This window comes from Ursus maritimus, unplaced genomic scaffold (assembly GCF_017311325.1).
Source record: "Ursus maritimus isolate PB19 unplaced genomic scaffold, ASM1731132v1 scaffold_4, whole genome shotgun sequence".
In the NCBI taxonomy this organism is placed as follows: Eukaryota; Metazoa; Chordata; class Mammalia; order Carnivora; family Ursidae; genus Ursus; species Ursus maritimus.
In genome coordinates this window covers 3748417-3769092 of record NW_024426552.1, presented here as the reverse complement: position 1 = coordinate 3769092, position 20676 = coordinate 3748417, and the positions used below count along the sequence as shown (strand labels likewise).

At 54.9% G+C, this 20676-nt stretch overlaps 1 protein-coding gene and 1 long non-coding RNA gene across 3 annotated transcripts in view; one reads left to right on the top strand and one right to left on the bottom strand.

Annotated features, from left to right (window-relative positions):
- Nucleotides 1-504: 504 nt before the first annotated feature.
- Nucleotides 505-19930, bottom strand: LOC103680716. The gene is made up of 3 exons (XR_573156.2): nt 19720-19930; nt 14716-14969; nt 505-740 (listed from the first exon to the last, which is right to left on the bottom strand). It is a non-coding gene; the product is annotated as an uncharacterized LOC103680716 (long non-coding RNA).
- Nucleotides 4183-20676, top strand: part of ABCG1 (ATP binding cassette subfamily G member 1) — a 58123-nt gene continuing 41629 nt past the window's right edge. For both annotated transcript variants that reach the window (XM_040621883.1, XM_040621882.1), the window contains exons 1-2: nt 4183-4266; nt 10613-10856. In XM_040621883.1, the coding sequence (XP_040477817.1) occupies nt 4225-4266; nt 10613-10856 (286 nt within the window). In that variant the 5' untranslated portion in view covers nt 4183-4224. The remainder of the gene's footprint in view (nt 4267-10612; nt 10857-20676) is intronic.

Here is a 20676-nt window from a genome sequence, read left to right as displayed (position 1 = left end):
GGTGATATGTCAAATGAGGGAGATGTTCCTGCGGCAGAATATGGGCGGGGGGCACTTTTCCACACTGGGAGTTTTGAGTATGCTGGAAACAGCCTGAAGGATTGGCTCTGAAAGGGGCAGGGCCACCGAAGACCGGGAGGCCCATGTGTCCCCACTTTGCCTCTCCCCCAAACTACAAGAGCTCCTGCAGCTTTAGGGAAAGAATGATCCCTAAAGTGTGTTAAGCTCACGGAATGAGTTAGAAACATACCCAATCTAGTTGAGAACCTCAGCTTTCCGATCGCTCCCCGTTACTGCCTGACGACTCTTTAGGGCGGGGCTTTCTCCATTTTGCTCCCTGCCACCCCCACGCCCTGTTCCAATGCAGAGATCAGCTCCTGGCAGAGCAGACAATTTTTTTTAAAAGACTTATTTATTTATTTGAGAGAGAGAGAGAGATGGTGCACATGTGAATGGAGGGAGAGGAGAGGGACAGAGAGAGAATCTCAAGCAGACTCTGTGCTGAGCTCAGAGCCCAACAAGGGGCTTGATCCCAGAACCCTAAGATCATGACCTGAGCTGAAACCAAGAGTCAGATGCTCAAGCGGCTGAGCCCCCCGGGCGCCCCCAGGGCAGGCGATCTCTGAGTGTCCACTGAGTGCAGGGCAAACGTCGTAGTGCCTGGAAAATGAAGCTCAGCTGGTGCAGCCTGTAGTTGAGCGGGAGCAAGTCAGCCGATGGTTCATTCAGAGCTGGACTCCCTGTAAAGAAAGAAAGCTCAAGGTCGAAATTGTTGAAAGCCAAATCACCATGGTATGAAGAAGACGGTATTAGTAAAGAATCTATTCATTAGATTTCTTCCTAGCCAGCTGGGAGCAGGGGGGCTGGGAAGACATGGGATGTCCCCGAAGGGTTCTCTGGAGGGATCTTGTGTTTCGGACCTGCAGGGGTGGGGCAATCCACGGTGCCAAGCCCAGCCTCACCCCCTTGCGGCCGGCCTCCCGCAGGAGCTCATTCATGTCAGTCAGGCCTGCGGTGAGCCCATCTGGATGTCTGACCTACCTGTCACCCCTTTTACCCCCTTCACTGGACACCAAGAGCAGAAAGCTTGTACCAGAGACTGGGTGCTCGGGGTGCCCCTGTCTCCCCACCATTTCCCGGTCTCAGTGGCTAGATATCTGGCAGAGATGAATTGGACAGTCCTTAAAATGGAATTTGGGGCATAAAGTGCAAACCAGGCAACTGAAATGACATGATAAGGAAAGTGAATTCAGTCCCCGGTGGTGGAGTCCACGGACCTGCCTGTCCCTAGATAGCAGGTGGCCGGTTCTGTGGCAGGGAAGCTTGTCCTTACCGGCAGTCTGAGTGGAGCCTGGGGCCACTGGCTCCTCAGCGAGAGGAGGGAGTGCCTTGAATAGGCGGTCAGTCGTGCACCTCAAGTTTCACAAGGGACACTGAGTAAATGGAACCCATGCAGAGAAAGGTAAGCAGGAAGAAGGCGCACAGTCTAAGAAGAACCGTTGGGTTGGGGGCAGGGATGTTTGGTCCAGAGAAGCCAAGGTCTAGAGAGAAATATGGTGCCTTGGTCGAATACCTCAAGGTTTACTGTGGGGAGGGGGTGCCACCTGGCTCTGTCACTTGATGTATTAGCAGAAATCCCTATTGGGTTTGGGGTCTGGGCTGGACAATCCTGTGACGAGCTCCTCTTGTGTTTGCCTGCTTGACACATATACTTCTGCTCAGAGTGCCCCCAAATGGCCTCGTGAAGCACCCGTGTCCCAATCTTTCTGCATGGTTCCAATGGGCTGCTCTTCCCTTTGGCCTTCTTGGCCCAGCTAATCAGTGTTTGGCACCCCTCCCCCAACCCCCTCCACCTGGGGACAGTGACTGGCTGCTGACTGATAGGATGAAGCCTGCAGCTGCTTTGCAGAGACAGCCTCGCTGAGGGGGAAGCCAGCAAATGGAAAGTAGAGGCATGGAAAGAGCTAGAGACCAAGAGCCGAGGACAGAATATGGGTCCTTGGCCCTGGCAGGCTTGAAACCAGCACACTCTGAACCTTTCTGTGACCTAAGACAACGCTTTACCTTTAGTGTAAGCCAGTTGGGATTGGGTTTCTGTTACAACCAGGAGTCCCGATACAAATGTCACAGATCCGACTTATTCTACTGTTTGCTTATTCCCTGACTTGGCACTAGAAGGATGATACCAGTAAGGATTGGGATTGGCTTGCTTGCTAGGTGCCGTGCATGGTGGAAAGTGTAAGATATGCGCTATTTCCCACATGGCTGAGAGTCTTATTACCCAGCCTACAGATGTGTAAGTGAGGACTCTTTCAAGGCGTGTAATGGAAAAGCCAGCAGCTCAAGCCGTGCCAACAAGGACTCACTTTCCCACTGTCTTCCGTCTCTGGCTTCATACCCGGGCTCTGCACACTGTCCCCGTGGCCATCCCCAGAAGCCTGGCAGGCACTGCCTTACACCTCTAGTTCCTGACCAACCGTTGCTATAAATCACACGATGCAGAACAGGGTGGGGGTGGGGTCGGGAGTTTTCCAGAGGGAAATTCTACGCTCATCCATAGGAGTGAGGACAGTGGACAGTGGACAGAAAACAGAGGCCAGAGCCATAAGACTATGATGTCACATTGCCTGCCCTGACCACAGAACAGGGTGGTGTCCAGCCAGATGCTTATGGAGAAATCCTCCCCTGCTGTGTTTCATGTCTTCCTCTTTCTGCTTCTTGTCCTGTCTGCCCCTGGAGCAGGCGGTGGGCTGCAGGGCTAGCCACCAGCCCTGAGCTTCAGTAGTGAGGCACCTTTGTCTCTGCCTTTTGACCTCAACTCTCCCCAGGAGGTTTGTGGATTTGAATCCTCTTTCCAGAACATTTGGAGTTTTTTGGCTTCCCCGTTCAGTACATTTAAGGTACCACACAGCCTTCTGGGCCGAATGTGCAGAGTGGCACCTGAAAATACAGTAGTCATGCTTCCTTCCTCTCGGACAAAGAGAATAAAGGTAATGCATTGATCTTTGGGTGAAACTATTCAGACAAGAGCAGGGCCCCCCTCCCCCTGAACTCCACATCATACTCCCTTTCCCTCCGTTGGGTTGAGAGGAGAATAGGACTATGTTTGTTAGACCTCTGGGTGTGAAGTCCACCTGCCAGGTGTGCGGTAGGTGAGGAGAGGTGCATTCCTACCTGCAGTCGCAACATGCAAACCGCTGAACAAAAGCATTAGCCTCTGAGATTGGGAGAAAGAATGCCTTGTCACCATGGTTACCAGGAAATGGTCCCACTTATATATAATAAGGGAATTAGCAGATGCCAGGCCATCTGATATTCATCTGGGGCCAAATGAGAGGGTGTCTGGAGGGACATTCCTTATGCAGTTACCTGAACACAGCTGCGGGCCAGGGACTGAGCCAGGCACTGGAAACCAGCCTTTTTTTAGTGGGGCTGGGTGGGCGGGACGGTGGCAGGACAGAGGCCTGGGCACCTTCACCTAGCGCCCCTTTGTTACCCAGCATTTAGTCCTGCAGCTGGCCACAACAGTGGTGCAGGAATGAGTGTGTTTGCACTGTCTCAGTGCTGGGGCGGGTCACCCCAGATACAGAGCTGTATTTGGGGGGATGGCGGGCGTTGGAAAGGCCATGTCTTCTTTAATCCTCACGCTCCTATCTGACAGAAAGGTACTCGACAATGAGAAAAGACAAGAAAAGAGCCCCCCACCCCCACCCCACCCCGCCCGTTCCAGCCTCCCTGACGCTCCCTCTGGCCCCATCCACACAGCCGCGCGGGCTTGGAGGCGGCAGTCCTGGAGTGAGACCCCGCTGTCCGTCTGGCGCTCAGGGCCGCTGGTCCATCCCCCTCCAGTTTCTGGGCGCGGGGGCTCCGGGGCTGGGGAGGGTCCGCAGCACCTGCCGGCCCCGGGCGCCGGCGGCGGGGCAGCAGGGACCTCCTCGAGCTAGCCCGCAGCCCTCCGCGGGAGCAAAACAAGAGCACGCGCACCTGCCGGCTCCGCCCCGCCCCGCTCGCCGGCCAATCGAGGGGCGTGGGCGGGGCGTGGGCGGGGCCGGCGCGGCAGGGTGGGGCGGGGCCAGCGCCCCAGCGGCAGCCCAAGCTGGAGCCGGCGCGGGACGCAGCAGCCTAGCCTGGAGCGAGCGCAGCCTCGTGCCCGCCGCCCGTGCCCGCCGCCGCCGCCGCCGCCCGTGCCCGCCGCCCGCCGCCCGTGCCCGCCGCCCCCGGGGCATGGCCTGTCTGATGGCCGCTTTCTCGGTCGGCACCGCCATGGTGAGTGAGCGCATCCTTCGCCCCCGGGGCTTGCTTCTGTTTTCCAGCAGAGCCAGAAACGCACAAAGACCCGCACCCTCACCCTTACAGCCGCCTCTGGGTCCCCGGGGAGAAGTCCGCCTCCCATTGCCCCCCGTCCTGTTCACCTGGCGCCTCGGGATGCTCCTTGCACCCGCCGGGGACGCGGGGCAGGCGGAGGGGCCAGGAGTGTGCGGGAGGTGGCCAGCAGCCCCACAAGTGCACCGATGGCCCCACCTCGGCCCCCTCCGGGTAGCGGCCTGGGGCCTGGGTTCCTGAGCGCACTGGGGAGGGTGGCAGCCTGGGCCCGAGGAAAGGGGGAAGGTCCTCTCTCTCAGTCAGCGCGCGGCCCGGAGTCCGGGAGCCGGCACTTCTCTCGCCACCCTCCGGAGCGCCGGGCATGGTCTGGGGGAACAAAAGAGAGAGCTGCTCCCTGAGAACCAGAGCCTGCGCTGCCCCTGGCGCTCCCCGGGGACAACCTCTCCTGGACCTGCTCGGGAGGGGGCGGCGGATTCCGGGGAGGCAGCCCAGGGGCGAGCCTGGATACCTGCAGGCCACCTTTCCTGCACCCTGGACAGAGACCAGGGTGGGGACAGGGACGCGGAATCTTCCGTTCCCGAGGGTGCCAGCTCCGTGGAGGGACCACCGGGCCGGCAGATTCAGTGCTAGACACACTGACATCAAGTGCTATTCCCAGGGGTGGTCCAAAGTCTCCTCTTGCTCCTTTATAAGAGCTCCATAAACTCACATCAGTGGGGGGGAAAAAAAAAAAAAAAAACCAAACCCGCCCTCCCCCACCAAACAACAAACTAACCATCGGCCTTTTATTTTTATGCCTAGCACACCGACATTGCAGTTAGGTACTCACAGACTAGATTTCAGGTCATCTAAAGTACAAATATAAAGTATTCAGTATTCCAACCCACCTCGCCCTCCCTTTCCACCCCTCTTTCTATCATCTGTCTATGGATTTACTATCCTGCTAATTACTCTCCATAGGCTGTAAGCCCACAGTGCACAGCACGCAGCGGGGTTTCACCCCCACCCCTCGCCTTATTTCATTTTTAGCATCCTGTATTTGAAGTCAGCAGGGCTCCGCAGGATTTGACCGACAGTTACCTCTTGCCTTGAGCCCAAGGAAAAAAAAAAGCATAGCTGCTGTGTGCGCATGCGCTCTCTCACAACTGCATCCTATGCCTCCAAACAGGTTACTGTAGAACACATACCGAGCGGCGCCAGCTCATTATATAATGATTTTGTGTAAACCGATAGAATGGGGCCGCAGACGTGTTTAGGACGTTGGTGGAGCAGGGGCCCGTGGCAGGGGGACTCACCGACCGGGTCCCCTCTCTGGGCATGCCCTGCCGTCATTACTTGGCTTCTCACGTTTGAGGGGGGATGGAAACAGGAGAGGCAGCCCCTCCTCCTGACATTTGCTTTTATCTGGATGAATGTTTGGGTAATGCTTGGCCATTCTTCCTTTTACATTTACCCATCTTTTTGGGCTTCCTAAATTATGTTGATAATGGAAAATTCAGGAGATTATTATTGTTAGCTGTAGGTAAGGAATGTTTCAGATCTTTTCGATGCCGGGTAACTCTTGAAGTCCTTTCAAAGCTGCAAAAGTGGCTTATACATGTGGAAAAATGACGAATCGGGATGTTTTAAGATGTGGATGTTTTTATGTCAGGATTTTTTAATGTTATGTGATAGTTTGATACAGACGCAGAACTCCAGTGCTCTATACTCGACGTGGAGACACTAAGGGCTGGGCTCATTTTTTCAGGGAACGTTGTTTTGTTTGACAAATCATCTTCCTTCTCGAAAATCTTGTACTTTTTTTTTTTTAGTTTAAAAAATTGTACCCAAGTCATAAACAGAGAGCCCTTGAGAGAGCCCCAGGATCCTGAGCTCTTCCCTCACCCCCTGCTCTAGGGTCCCACCTGGGACTGATTGCTCTAGGGTCCCACCTGGGACTGATTGCACCAGGTGTGAGCCCGGAAAAGCCGACTTGCAGGATGGGAGAAGCACCTGGCCCTGAGCTGGGTTGGGAAGGACAGGCACGAGGTCCCAACAGGATGGTGGTATTCGGGGCTGTCTGGAGTGGGGCTTGGTGATGAGGTCAGCAGTCTAAGTGACCACACAAGTAGTACCAGCCTTCAGCTTAGTTAAGGGTGTGACATTTGGATTATTTTCCCCAGGGCAGTGGCCTTGAGGATTCTTGGCTAGCGTTTTCCTCTTATGTGGGCAGGGTACCCGGGAGGGAGCTGCCCTCCAACTGAAGGGTCCACTGGTCTAGGTGGGCACCAAGCCCAGCAGTGACACGCGGGAGAGAGAACTGAGAGAGAAGAGTGTGCCAATGCCTGCTGCCTGCACCTTCCTCTTCCTTTTCCTCCCTTCCCCATGGGCTGTGGGAAGAAGTTTCTCTCATTGCATGTCCTTGGGTAAATAGCGTGAACCCGCCTCACAGTCGCCTGGGGGACTGTGAGAGACCCTCCCCAGCTACACAGGCATCTCTGTATGCTTGCATTCCAGTTGAAATCAGCACCCAAGAAAATGTTCTCAGGAACGGCAGGCAGCAACAATTCCAAATAGGGTCTCCTCAGCATTCAACACCCATGAATGGACTTACTATCATTTATCATTTATTATGCAGCACAAATTGTGTGTGGATGGGGAGGTCAAAGACAATGCTTAGAAGGAAAAGATTGGGAAACATACAATGAAAGGGAACAAATGGGGAGGGAAGATGTATTTGTTTCATTTTTAATGAGCTCAGGAGGCTAAGGACAAGCTCGCTGTAACCTACATTGCCGACCGCGCTCATCTGAGGATGTGTTTCCAGAGAGCTGGTCTATTTCAGAATGACAGCCACCGCCTCCCATCATCCAAGGTCTCATGATTTTATTAATTGGGCAAGGTCATTGGACACCCGTGGAAGAAAGGTGGATAATGGTATGCACTGCTTGGGCGTCAGTTTTTTTTTGTGGGGGCGGGATTGTCTGGTTTCCTCAGTTTCTTGTGGATTCTTCTCTAATGGGCAGGGGCTGTGATGACCCCGGGTCACCTAAAACTTGCCTCTAGAAACCTAAGCAACGTTCGAGTGCTGTTAAGGGCACTGGCTGGGACAGCAGGGTGCAGAACAGAAGCCACACAGAGCTGGACCCTGGCTTGGCTACTCATTAACTGTGGGTCTCGGGCAGGAGGCAGTCTCAGTGTCTTAGAGCCCAACTCTGAATGGAGTGCGAGATGGCGATCCCCCCTTGGTGCGGGGATAGTAAGACGCATCCTCTTTGTAGCTTAGAGTTTACCGGGTACAGGTAATTACCGAACCAACAGTCACAATTGTTTACGATCAGTCACCTAGTACACAGGAAGCAGTATTTAATACTTAAAATAATGAGTGCTTGACTCTGCCTCCTCCCTCCCTCTCTCTCTCCCAGATCAGTTTAGTCACCCAGCTTTGTCCTACTGGCCTGTCCACTTGCCTCCCTCCCCACTGCCACTAGCAGCTTAAGGCCACCGTCACCCTCCCATCTGCATGTTGCTTCAGGAGATGGTTTTTAATTACAGTTTCTGGTCCGTTACCTCCATTTCAGATCCCGGGTGCCCCCCAAGACTTCCAGATAAAGTGCAAAACTCTTCACAGCGTTTGCAAGCACTTCATGGGCAGGCCCTGTGTGTCTCCAGTTTCCTCTGACCCTCCCTCCCTCCTTCCCTACCACCTGAAATCTGAGCTCTAGCCTCTGAATTTCTCTCAGATCTCCAGAGATTCTGCTCCCTCCTGCTGCTGAGCCTTTGCACATGCTGTTCCCTAGCAGGCACCCTGCTCCCACCCCACCTGGTCTCATTCTAGCTCTGGCCTCAGGGCATTGTGACTGCCTGCATTCTTGCCTGGGGCCAACCTTGAATGGGGAGCTTGCTGAGGCCACAGGCTGCATCTGCCTGGCTGACTGCCGACCCCCAGGGCTTTGCTGGGTGCTCTCATTTCTGAATGAGTGAGTGAGCGAGAGAAGAGATAGGCCTGGAGTCTAGACCCGCATCATAATACGGGTTGAGCATCTGCTGTAGTCCTGTGGTGGGTGCCAGGGAGAGGGGTGCAGTTTGGATGGGCAGCTGGGATGGGAGCCTGGAGCTCCTGGGGCCACCACTGGTGAGGGGCTGCTTGATGCTGCCAGCTGACCCCCCATGGCTGAAGCCAGGTCTGCCCGCAGGTGCGAGTTTGGAAGCAGACATTTAGCCTTTCCGCAGAGGTGGCAGGTGGGGGGAGCATGGGCTTTGGGGACCAGGTCTGGAGCTCCCTGTCTTCCCCCACTGCTCTCTCCGCTAACCCCCGGTGTGCCGATGGACTCAGAGCGGGTGTGAAGTTGGGTGGGTGGGCAGAGGGGTGGCACTCGGAGCCCACCGTGGGTGTTGCAGCGATGTTGCTCGTGCGGCCAAAGCCAAGAGTGTGCTGAGCGAGGGTGAGCCCCGCCGTCCTTCCTTCAAGGGGCCCCAGCACGGAAGGCAGTGGGCAGAGCCACGGCAGAGGCCGCGTCCTGCAGCTCCCCCCAGAGTGGAGAGGCTCCGAGGAGCCCGTGGCCGGCCAGACGCAAGCCTTGCCTGCTTCTGCCTCGGGAACGTAGGAACCTACTTATGTTTGCGTGTGAAATGTTTCACATGCTCCGTGCCAGCAGCAAACCGAACTTAATTTTCTCAGTTTTACTTTGCACTTTAATTTTTATCCACAGAATGTTATAGTCAGTGAGCTAAGCTTTGATTTGGTTAAGCGTTTCAGAGGTAGGAGATGCCTGGGAGGGCTGTGTGTGTATGTCATTGACTTAAACAGCAAAGCAACATTTTCAAACACGCCGAGGACCAGAAATCCTTGTGCCCACACCTCCCCTTGCCCTGTGTGTGCTTCCAATATTCGGAACCTTCAAGCCCTCCAAGATTTTTTTTTTTTTAAGATGTATTTATTTATTATTTTAGAGAGGGGAGGGGGCGGAGGCAGAGGGACAGAGAGAGAATCTCAAGCAGACTCCCTGCTGAGCAAGGAGCCCAATGCGGGGCTTGATCCCACAACCCTGAGATCATAATCTGAGCTGAAATCAAGAGTCCGACGTTTAACAAACTGAGCCACCCAGGCGCCCCAGCCCTCTGAGATTTTTGAGCCTTTCAATATCATGATGGAAATAATGCCAGCTCTTCCATCACAGACCCTAAAGAGGGCACTCTAATGGGGGAAAAGCAGAGTGCCTGCAGTCCTATGGCAGGCGGAAGGGCCTGAATCATCAAAGAGGGTTATCGATGGGCTCTCCCAATCAGGCAGCCATATGGAGGAGAGGTGCCAAAGGCCCAGACTTTTGGCACTGTGGAATGTTCTCTTTGGATCGAGGGATGGCCAGGAAAAGCACAGCATATTGGCCTGCCCAGGGTTCCTCTATGTTCTGGAGGTACCAGAAGCACGTCGATGGGCTCCGCATTGCCAAGCCATTAGATAAGGATCTTCCTTTCTTTGCATAAATGCTTTCGGTTCTTTGGCGTATCTGTAACAGTTCAGTGACTCCCAATGGAAGCTTCAAAAAGCCAAGGTCGCTACAAAATATCAGGTCCTCTGCTGTTGCAGTGGGAGGAACGCCTCCTTTTCTGATGACTCAATTCGGGGATCAGTTCTGCCCCTCTCCCGATTGTAGGGCTCGGAGCAAGCTCCTTAGAGTGTCTGTGTCTCCATTTCCTCGTGTGTATAACAGAGAGAGAGAAAACCAACCTTTCCAAGTTTCCAGTGCGATCAGGAAGAGACAGTGAGAGGCAGAGTTGGAAGCGAATTGGAACATTTGCAGGGAAGGCACGAAGCCGACTCCCACAAAACAGCACGGTTTGAGTGTAGTCGTGGCTCTTGGGAAATGTTTACGAGCTTCAGAGGAAGGCAATAAAAGAGCTCATTTTAAGTAAAACTCTTTCAATTATGCATTTCTTAGGGACCCCATGCACCTTCCCTGGGTCTTTGAATGAGCGTACTTACTGTAAAGAGGTAATTTTTTATGGTGGCCGGTGTCTGACTCTTTGAGACAAGCAATTCGTTTATTACAGTTTTGTGAGGCGATCTGATGATTCCACAGTGAGACTTCGACAGATTCGTTTAATATTCTATCTTAAGCATTTTTTTTTTAAATAGAAGCAGCCGCGATGGCTAGAGATGACAAATCCCTCTGCGTAAGCACGTGGCGGTACAGTCACAAGTGTGGCCGTGGAGAGCCGATGACCCCGAGCCTCATGGCTGGTCCCTGGGGCCCTTCCCTTCGTGGAGCGCTAACCTCTCTTGGTGCTTCCTCCCCATTTCTTCTAGAATGCCAGCAGTTACTCCGCGGCCATGACGGAGCCCAAGTCCGTGTGCGTGTCGGTGGATGAGGTGGTCTCTGGCAACATGGAAGCCTCCGAGACCGACCTGCTGAACGGACATCTGAAGAAGGTGGACAACACGCTCACGGAGGCCCAGCGCTTTTCGTCCCTGCCGCGCAGGGCGGCCGTGAACATCGAATTCAAGGACCTCTCGTACTCGGTCCCCGAAGGGCCCTGGTGGAGGAAGAAAGGTAGGGAGGGCTGCCGTGCGCGCTGGGGGCGGCAACAGGTGGTCTGGGACAATCGGGGTTTGGAAGTTGGGAGGCGGGGAGCCTTGCCACCCCCATCGCTGGCGCTGCGGCGGCTGCTGTGGCGTTTCTTTAATGGCTTCATGCCAGACTTGTCCTCGCCTCTGATGCAAACAGGCTGGATTAGAGGACTCTGGATTCATGGTGGCTCTTCAGTCCCGCCCTGACGGCAGAGACGCTTGGGAAGGCTGGCCAGCGTCTGCATGTCCTGGCTGCCAGCGTGGGCTCGGCCCCTTTGCTGGGTGCCCTTCATGCTGGTCTTGCAAGAGACACGATTTCTTACTGTTTCAGAGGGGAAAGGAAGGCACGTGCTGCCTCCCAAGTTTGAAGGGGTACAAAGTAGCCGGTGCCCTAGAGTGGCCTCTCTGGCCACCTGTCATCTACGTCACGGGTGGTGCCGATGGGCTATAAATAGGCTGTTGTCAAAAGAGCCACAGAAATGACAACAGACGAGAGAGAGGACGGGACTGGCAGGCGCTGGAGTGCGCCGCAGTTTGCTGCGTGTTCACGGGATTTGGCGACCAACAACGGTAGTTTGAGTTTTCTCAGCAACCTCGATGTTCTGGGCTAGCTCTCGATTTTCAAAGTGTGGAGTTAATGCTTCCCTGGGCTGGTGTTTCTTTTTCCAGCCTGACCTATTTCTTCCCATGGAATTTACTCCGTATGTCCCTCTGCTCCGTGTGCCCACCCTGCACCCCTCTTTCAGTCGGGTGGGGGGCCGGTCAGGAGAGGGCATGTCCCACATCCCCCAGGAACAACAGCCCGTGGCTTCTCATGAGTCATTTACAATGACGTGGACATCTGTGAGGAGTCTGGCCCAGGGAGCACTGGCATGTTGCATTTTAGGACTCTCCACTGAAATCCAGAGCCAGCCCCTCCTTCTCTTCGAGGAAGACCCGCCAAGACTTTTTCAGTTTTCATTTTCCTGTCTCTTCCCGCTATTACCTTCCTTTTGTTCTCCTACTCCTTTGAAGCTAAGCTGTTGAGATTGTTGGTGCGGACGCTCTGGCTTCCTTGTGACCACGGGGCTGGACCCTTGACGGACTGGCTCCCAGGACTTGCTCACCACGTTGGTTGCTGGATGACTTTATGTCTGTTTGTACAAGTAGGAACACATCCTGAGACTTATCAAAGGCCGACTGTACGTTGCCATCTGATACTTACATTATCAGAGTTTGCCAACCAGCGTTGTAAAGAAAGAAAGTCTGTGGCAGGCTCAGGGTTGGGCCCGTGCATGCGAGCCCGTTGAAATTTCAACACAGGCTTATGGCTTTTTCCTTTTCACCGTGAAAGAAAAAACTTAGGGACAAACTTGCCAAGCCACCGGGAGGGCCTTGTTATGTTGGCTTGGTTGGCCTAGAGAGACAAAGCGTGGCAGGCCTATGAGTGGCAGAGGTCGATTTCGGCATGCCTGGTACGTGTGGCCACGGAAACGGTCATGAGTCTTGATGGGTGTCCGGTATGGTGAAGGTGGCTTGCAGAGCAGACATGCAAACATTGGAAAACGGTGGCAGACTCTTGGTTTGACATCCAAGACAGCAAGTGTTCGTAGTTTGCAAGTGGAGAACGGCATTTCCCATTAGGTAGGGGGCTGTGAATCCCATCCTCTCTACATGTGAGAACCGGTCACGCTCATTGTCCAAGTTAGTCCGGGGTGACGGCCTCTTCAATAGTGAGGGAGGGGCCCCCACAGCCCGTTCCCAGCAGCCTCCTTGGGAGCCCCGCCCAGGTGGCCTCCAGACAGACACTTGCCCTACAGTAACCTGTGTGGGCTCCGGAGGGGAGGAGCAGGAAGTGGGCCCCACGGGACCTGCCGGTGAGTCAGAGATGGTTAGGGCTAGAGGGGAAGATGGCAAGATCGGGCTGGTGTGTCCCAGTTGCTCGCTTCTGAACCACTGGGGCCTGGCTTCCTTCCCTGCCCCCCTCAGCAGCACCTGTTTCCGCTTTGCTCCCCTAGCCCTTCCCCCGCTGGGCGCCCCATCGTTTCCTGCGTTCTTGGTACCCTGCAATTCAGAACTTAGATGGCTTTCCGCTCCCCATAAATTTAGGGTGGGAAATGCTTCTCACTGAACAGAAAGGAAACTGAGCGGTGGAGGGGCTTGCCCGTGACCCTGAGCTCGTCAGCCGGGCCGGTTTAACTCTGTGGCCCACCTGGGTGCCCATGCCTCGCCTGGTGCAGGGCCTCAGGGACGTGGCACTGCCCCTCGAGGCTGAGTGCCCACAGAACCTCGCTGCTGCTGCTTGGCGGGTTGGCTGCCCCATTAGGCTGCAGGCTGTGGCCAGGGAAACCCAGGGCTTCCAGAACAAAGAAAGGTAGCTGCTGACGCCGGTCGTGCTCACTGCGTCATCCCCAACAGGCTCCTGAGCGCTACGTCCCATGGGCTCGGAACTTGGGGACCACATCTCCCCGACTAAGAGCCCCCCAGGACAAATCACAGAAGCAGGCATGAAATCTGGAACCGGTCGTTGGGGCTGCCCGGGGGTGGTCCCTGTGAATCTGCCTTTCCCACGCAGTTCGCCACGTCCTCATCGGTGAGCCCCCTCCTTCCTGGGGTCCCGCTCCGTTGCCCTCAGCGCGGGATCCTGCTTTCCTGCTTTTGTTCCTCTGATTGTTGGTGATTGCCTCAGCCCCCAGCCAGGATTCGGCTAAGCTGAGAAGTCAAACCAGCCACTCTGCACGCCCCGTTTCTCACTGTGGCCGTCGTGTTTCTGGCAGCACCTCTGTCTGAGGCCACGCGTGGCTGACCTTCAGGGCAGGGGCTCTTCCTCTTACTTCTCTCACCATATTGGTTCTGCTGACTTTTTTTTTAAGGCTTATTTTTCTTAGAGAAAGAGAGAGAGCGGGGGGTAGGGACAGAGGGAGAGAGAGAATCTCCAAGCAGACTCTGCGCTGAGCACGGAGCCCAGTGTGGGGCTCAATCCCACGACCCTGAGATCGTGACCTGAGCTGAAACCAAGAGCCAGACACTTAACCCACTGAGCCCCCAGGTGCCCCTGCGGCGGTGTTTAATTGTTTAAAATTCAGCTTTACGTGTGGAGCTCCAGGCAGTGACCGCACTGGGCCTGGACGCCCTGGCATTTCCGGGACGTGAGTTCCTGGAGGGCCCGGCTCCAGAGAGCCACAGTGGTCGTGCAAGGTCAGAGCCAAGGCGGGACCCGCGGTCCAACTCCTGCTCCAGCTCTCTTTCCCCCACAAAGACACCAGACCACTCTGTACGTTCCAGACCAGCCTCTTTCTCACACGGCTTCTCCCAGAACCAGGCGTTGGGACCCAACTCGACACAGAGCGCTGTCGCAGAGCTTGGCGGTGCGACGGGAATGATATTATAAACCCCCACGTGATCGTTTTAAAGAAAGGGAGCATCCTAATCCTTGGAAGAAAAGTGGCCGGTGAATCAGTGGCACCGTTGTGAGATGTCGGGCGCTGGTTCTTTAAAATCCTTGAGCGGGACGATTGCCAACATTGAATATGGCGTTTAACAAACATCTCTACATTTTCAATTGTAGTAACATTTTCACCATATGATTAATGATGTCTTTGGAGGAAAAACTAGATCATATAATAGATTCCTTGTAGAGAGCATAATTGTGAAAGGAAGTGTTCTCAGGAGAACACAGCACACCCCAAGGATAATTTCGCCGGCTTCTGATGCAGTAATTACTTTCCCCCAAGGAATGCACTCACATAGCACAAGTTGATGGGACAAACGATCTGGAAGAGCGTGGACACTGGCACGGCCACACAAGCCAGTGTCGGGGATGTGTCGGCCGGAGGTCCCCATTCACCCTCAGTGTGACTTACTTTGAAAGCGGCTTCCATTCCTGTAAAGAAGACACAGTGCTGGGAATATTTAGGACCCCCGATGAAGAACAGAATCCACATCATGAAACTCTCAGGTGAACACGCTGTTGCGGGAGGCGACGAGGACATTCACGCTTACATGGCACTTCCTGGCTTTCAGAGCTCTCGGCAGGATGTGACCCTTCACAAGGAACAAGAAGATACTTGGGGTACTGGATAACGCTGCTCCCCAAGGAGACCCCAGTGGTTTCCATCTGTAGAATGAGAGCAGTTTGTGAGGCCACTTGGCTCAGGGGCCAATTCTTCCCTCTCTCCCCGTGGAATACATGAGGTTCAGAGACAGGGCCTGGCCCAGGAGCACAGAAGATGTCAATTGGAAAGCGGGTCTGTACAATTTGAGGCCAAGACCCAACGGGGCACCTGGTAAGCTCGTGGCCCCGAGACGGCACACCCTCAGACCACTGTGGCCTGGGGGTGCTGCGCCCCGTTTGATGAAACCACGAGGCACTGCCTTGACCGTTCACGCTGATAGATTTCCCTCTTACCTGACCTGTGGGGATGTCAGTCCCCTTTGCCATTCCTAGGGACCCAGGAAGGATCTCCAAGGCCTGGGAGAGGCTCCAGCTGTCCTGTCCCCTCACCAGGGAGGTGAGCTGATATGTGTGGCATGCTTTCATACAAACAGGTGACATGATTCTTAGAAATTAAATACACATCCCATGATTATCAGGTGACAAAGTTCAGGTTGAGAAGGAAAGGAATCCTATCTGGGCTTTAGAGAGTTTTCTTTACCACTCCTCAGCCTGGCACTGGTCTCAGCATGGTGCTCCTGATGGAACGGAATAGCCTGGGCTGCTCTGAAACCCTACCTCCCAGCCTCCGCCTCGCTAGAGGCGTTAGAACATTCTGGGCAGACCCACATCGGATTATCTGTCCCGGTTTGCGTCTAAGCTTTAAAAATGCGTTTCTGATATTAAAGTTTGCTTTCTCTTAATTTCCAAAGCTGCCTCCCGGGGCCTGCAATGACAGACTGGCTAACATGAGTGGAATGTGCCACTAATAAAGCCCTTTCAGGAATTCCATTAGGGGAGGACTGGATTCCAAGCAAGTGCTGGCTGGCTCGATGCAGCCCACGGGGGCAGGGGTGGGGAGGGAAGGCCGAGACGGGAGGCCTGTGGGGGTCCCATGGCACTGTGGGTTTGCAGAGGGGTGGGGCTGCTCAGGTTCGAGGGGGTTATATAACCCCCAGCATGAATGAATGACTTTTGTGCTTCCTGGCAACCATCACACTAAGGTGGACTTCCTTTGGGTACAAGAGAAGATTGGTTGTACTACTGTCTTTATCTGAGGCTGTGACCAGGCTTCTGGTGGAGCGTGGTGAACCTAGGCTCACAAGGGCTCCTTGCTTGAGGCTAGGCGTTTACAAAGGAAGCCCAATGGCCCTACGTTGCCGTTGCCGTGGAGAGCCCAGACACTGCAGTGCTCCTCCCTTCCCCTCTGGGGCCACTTCTTCGGTCCTCCCTGGGGCAGACCGGCCGGCCACCCACTCAGGCCCTGTGGTGATGAGGTCTTCTGGAACAGTGTTGATCTTCTGCTTCACAGGCTTTGAAAACATGTTAAGGACGGGCTGGCTCTCCCACAGAATCATAACAGAGGAATGCGTAGTGACCATGTTCCACACCAGGGGGTTGCTAGTTTACAAGGAGAACGTTACAAGAGTCTCGATGCTCCCCTTCTCCCGCCGGCACCCTGCGCGGAAGCCCCACCGTCGCCAGCTGGGACCTGCAGTCAGGTGCACAAGGCAAAGGTGTGGCCCCGTCAGCCTGAGGGCCCCTGCAGCCCTGGCTTTGGTGGCCCAGCCAGCATTGGCCTTGAGGTCTCCTTTCCTCCTCCGCTTCCACGCCTGGCCACCCTGTCACCCTCCCATCTGCAGCGTCTCTATTCGGGCACGCTCCCCTTTTGTCATTTTCCCAGAGACTTTGCTTGTTCTTGGGCCATCTGGTCTCTTCGAGGAGACTTTGCAGGGCTGCGCTCTGCTCAGCGGGGCACTGGTGGCTTGGTGTCACCGTCTCACTTTTTTGAAGACATTCTTGCCACCCTTGTTTTTCACCTGCCAGGTGGGTGCCCTCCTGCCTTCCTTTAACACCCCAGACAAGCTCGTGTCTTGAGAACTGCACGTTCTTGAACTCAAGTCCTCTGTTATAAACCAGAACCTAATCTGCGAAGGCAAAGAAATAACCCGAGGTGACATGTTGCTGAACACGAAACCATTTCTGTTGTTTATAAATTGGCAGAAAGAAATGTTTAGTAACCATACACCTGCCCTTACGAGTTCAGTTCTGGAACCAGCAGACTTGCTGATTTAAGGAACAAAGGTAACCACGTGGTCAGGGTAAACCGGACCTGTCCCATCCAGGGCTTGTAGAACGGAGGTGCATTCTCTATCAAATCCGTGCTGACCGGCTTCCAAAACCTTTGTAGGAAAGCTTACCTCCAAATGAAATATATCTAATGCTGAGTGTTTTGCTCATAATATGAGAAAAGGCAGCAAGAGGAGTTTTCAGAGTCAAGGGTGGAGGCTGGCGTGCCTGCAGGGGCCAGTGTGACCCCAACCGTTAGCTTCACTTCTCACCCTTCAGCTGTGTTGTCAGCCAGCTGCGGCGCTGTGGGGTGAACGGCATTCTGCGTCAACATTAAGAGTGACCGCGAGACTCTTACTATGTCCAACTGAGACGTAGATTTAGAGTCCGAATCTTGGAGACCCACGGGGGCCTCGAAGCTCCCTTAGTCTGACCTCCCACCTGTGGAGCAACTCTTCTTGCTGCATCCCTACCAACGGGCGGCCGGCCTCTGTCTGAGCTCTTGCAACAACCAGGGACCGACATCTCCCCGGGTGGCCAGGTCCTTGCTCGCACAATGTCATTCTCAGAAAAGGCTCCTGTCTGTTGAGCTGAAACTGAATCTGAGTTCATCTGTTGATCCAAGTTCCGCTTTTTGGAACTTTGCAAAACACTTATAATCTTAGTCTTGAAATAAGCTCACATATTAGGAAGAGAAAAGCTGAACCAAGTACAAAACCATAACCAAGTGCATCAAGACCAAGGGCCACCTGAGAAGGAAGACACAGAGCATGTGGCCCCTGGAGGAAAGGAGGCTCGAGTCCCGCTTTGGGTGTGGGCATCACAACAGCATCCCTGGGGGCAGGGCAGTGAGCTGAGCTCTTGCTCTCTGTCCCTAAACCGAGGAGGAGAGGAACTTCACCGAGGAGAACGTGAGGCCGTCTGTTTCTTTTATTGTCATGAGGCAACAAAAAGTCCCTCACCTTCATATCTCAGTGGCTTATCTTGAAACTGAATCTTTTGAGCAGGAGTTTTGTGGGATTTCTCAGTTGTTATTTTGCCCCTCCCACTTTTTTAGGAGAAGTGTTTATTTTTTTAGTAGAAAGGTAACTGCCCCCTGAGCACATTGCGTCCTGAAGGGCTCACAGGAGAGTCCTGGGGGCAGATCAGTATGGACATCTCATCCAGGAGTAAAGGTTTCCAGGGAGGCAGATCTTAGATTCAGGCTTAAATCTCAAGTCTTAACTCCCTGCGTCTCAGCAAGCTCCACTGCGAACTCACCTACCTTTGTCATCTCCTGGGCCCACGTCAAACGAACTGTGTGAAATGTTCTTTGCCTGTGACATACACAACCCCAGGCCCTGAGGAGCGCTGAGGCACCACAGAAGGCCTCCCCACCTCCCTGGCCAGGCGGTTCCCAGATTTCCGGCACACAGCAGGCTGGGGGAGGGAGCAGTTTCCTCCTCTGGCCTGGGTAGGAGCTCCTGCCACTGGTCTGGGGACTGTGCTGAGCACCTCTGCCTGCCCTCCCCCTGCAGGATGGGGGTATCGCGCCACCTGCCCTCCACCTGCACGGTCCTTCCAAGGGCTTCGAGCCTGGCTTGTTACCAAGGAACGAATTCAGTCTGGCCCATTTTCAGCTGCACCTTCTTGGGAAAGTGAGATTCTGGCCAAGGGCCTAGAGGAGGCTCTTCAGCGGGCTTTAAAGACGGAGTAAAAACCCACCCCTTTCCCGGGCTGCGCTGTTCCCCCGCTGACTCTGCAGGCCTGCTGCCCCGGCGGGGTGGGGGGGGGCGGGGGCGGAGGGGGGGGCGGGGGCGGAGGGGGGGGTGAGGCGCGCGTCCCCGCCGGTGGGCCGGACGCACCTGCTCCCACATGCAGATAAGGCTGCGGGTCTGCTGGGGGCTGCCCGGGAGGATTTTCGTGTGCCTCGGGAACCCTAAATTCTGAAGGGCTCCTAGAGCCCCACTCGGCCGGCCCCCAGCTCGCGAGAGGATGCGGGCGGGGTAGGTGCACGCCACGGCGCGTGCGCAGTGGCCGCCGCCCAACGTTGCCACCGCCCGCGCCGGGGTTACTCTCGGTCAACGCTCGCGAGTAACCTCGGCGGCGCGATTGGCTGCGCGCGGGGCGCTGTTGCTAAGCGGGAGGGAGCCGAGGGCTGAGCGCGGGTGGGATGCTGCGGCCCCAGGGGCGGCCGGGTCTCAGTCTCCCCGGCCCGGTTCCCCGTTGTTCCTCCGGGCGTGCAGACCCCGGACGCGCAGACCCGGTGCTCGCCCCGGGCCCGATGAACACCTGCGCCCGCGCAGCGCGCGCTCCGGTCCGGGAGCCTGAGTTTACCCCGGAGACGTCACTAAAATGGATCTGATGAATGGAGAGAATCTTCACTCGATGATTATTATTTTGATGGCCGTTTAAGCGTAACTGGGAGGCTCCGCCGGAGTGGGAACGGCACACAGACATTTAGAAAGGCCATCGCAGGGAAACGGCGGGTGTCCTGTGTAGTGTCTGCGTCCTTGCAAGCGTTCATCAGCAGCCTGGGGAGGGTTCACGAATTTTCCAGACTTCTATTTAAAGTGGAAGGTGGCGCCATTAGGTCGTTCCCTTTGAGACGACCGACTTCTGATTCCCTGTAAAAGGTTCCTGTATCATTTTGTTTCAGGCTCACCTGTATGTAAGGTGCTGAGAGGGTGGGGCCGAGCAGGTCGGGCGGGAAGCACCCGGCCCAGCCGTGGAGCCCTCTCCACCGGGGCGGGTCAGCATTTAAAAATGACCAGGGCGGCTTCTTGAATCCTGGAATTCCCCTTAGGAATCTGGAGCGGGGGATCCAGTAAGCGGGCGGGAATCCCGAGGGCCAGGCTGCGGCCTCCCTGCCGCCTGCTGAGTCACTTCCATGCTGGGCGTGGCAGCCAGGCCAGAGGAAGAACAGCCGAACTTGACCCTGTGTTTTCTGGAGCAGCCAGTACACATTTTCTGTGAACCCACAAATGTGATGATAAGCACAACTTCTGCAGTTAACCCCGGGATGTCGCGGTGAGATTGGGTGCCGTCCTTCACCCTCCCTGGGGACGGGGCCTTCTCCAGACATATGCAGCTCTGGTGTGTCTGGGCTTCATTTCCGTGTGTTATGAAACACTAAACACCATCACTCATATGCTTTGCTCAACCTTCTGGGCTCCTGACCCAACGCAAGGAGACTAAGGACCAATGATTTTTCTCACAGTCTTGGGTTTTCCTGCCTTGCTTATTTGATTCTGTGACTGTAGTGTTGGCATTTTTGTAAACCGACATAGGGACCTACAGAGTCCCCCAGTCTCTGAGGTTTGCTGAGCTGAAGGTAGAATATACAGGAAGTCAGAGACGGCGGCGGGTAAGTTTCATCACCATAAATTCCCTCTCACGTTTTCTGGAGGATTTGCTGGTGCGGAGGGTAAAAACTTTGGCAAAAAGAAGGAAGTGCACATTTCTGATAACTGAGACAGTCCATCGTCAGGAACCGCAACAATGCATGTTGCTAAAGTAAGACCATACCATATACAAAAGTCTGGTTGAAAAGTGGGGGGCCCAATGTACATGCAAAGGAAGCTTGCGGGTTTCCTGTTTCTACGAGCTACATATCAGCTTG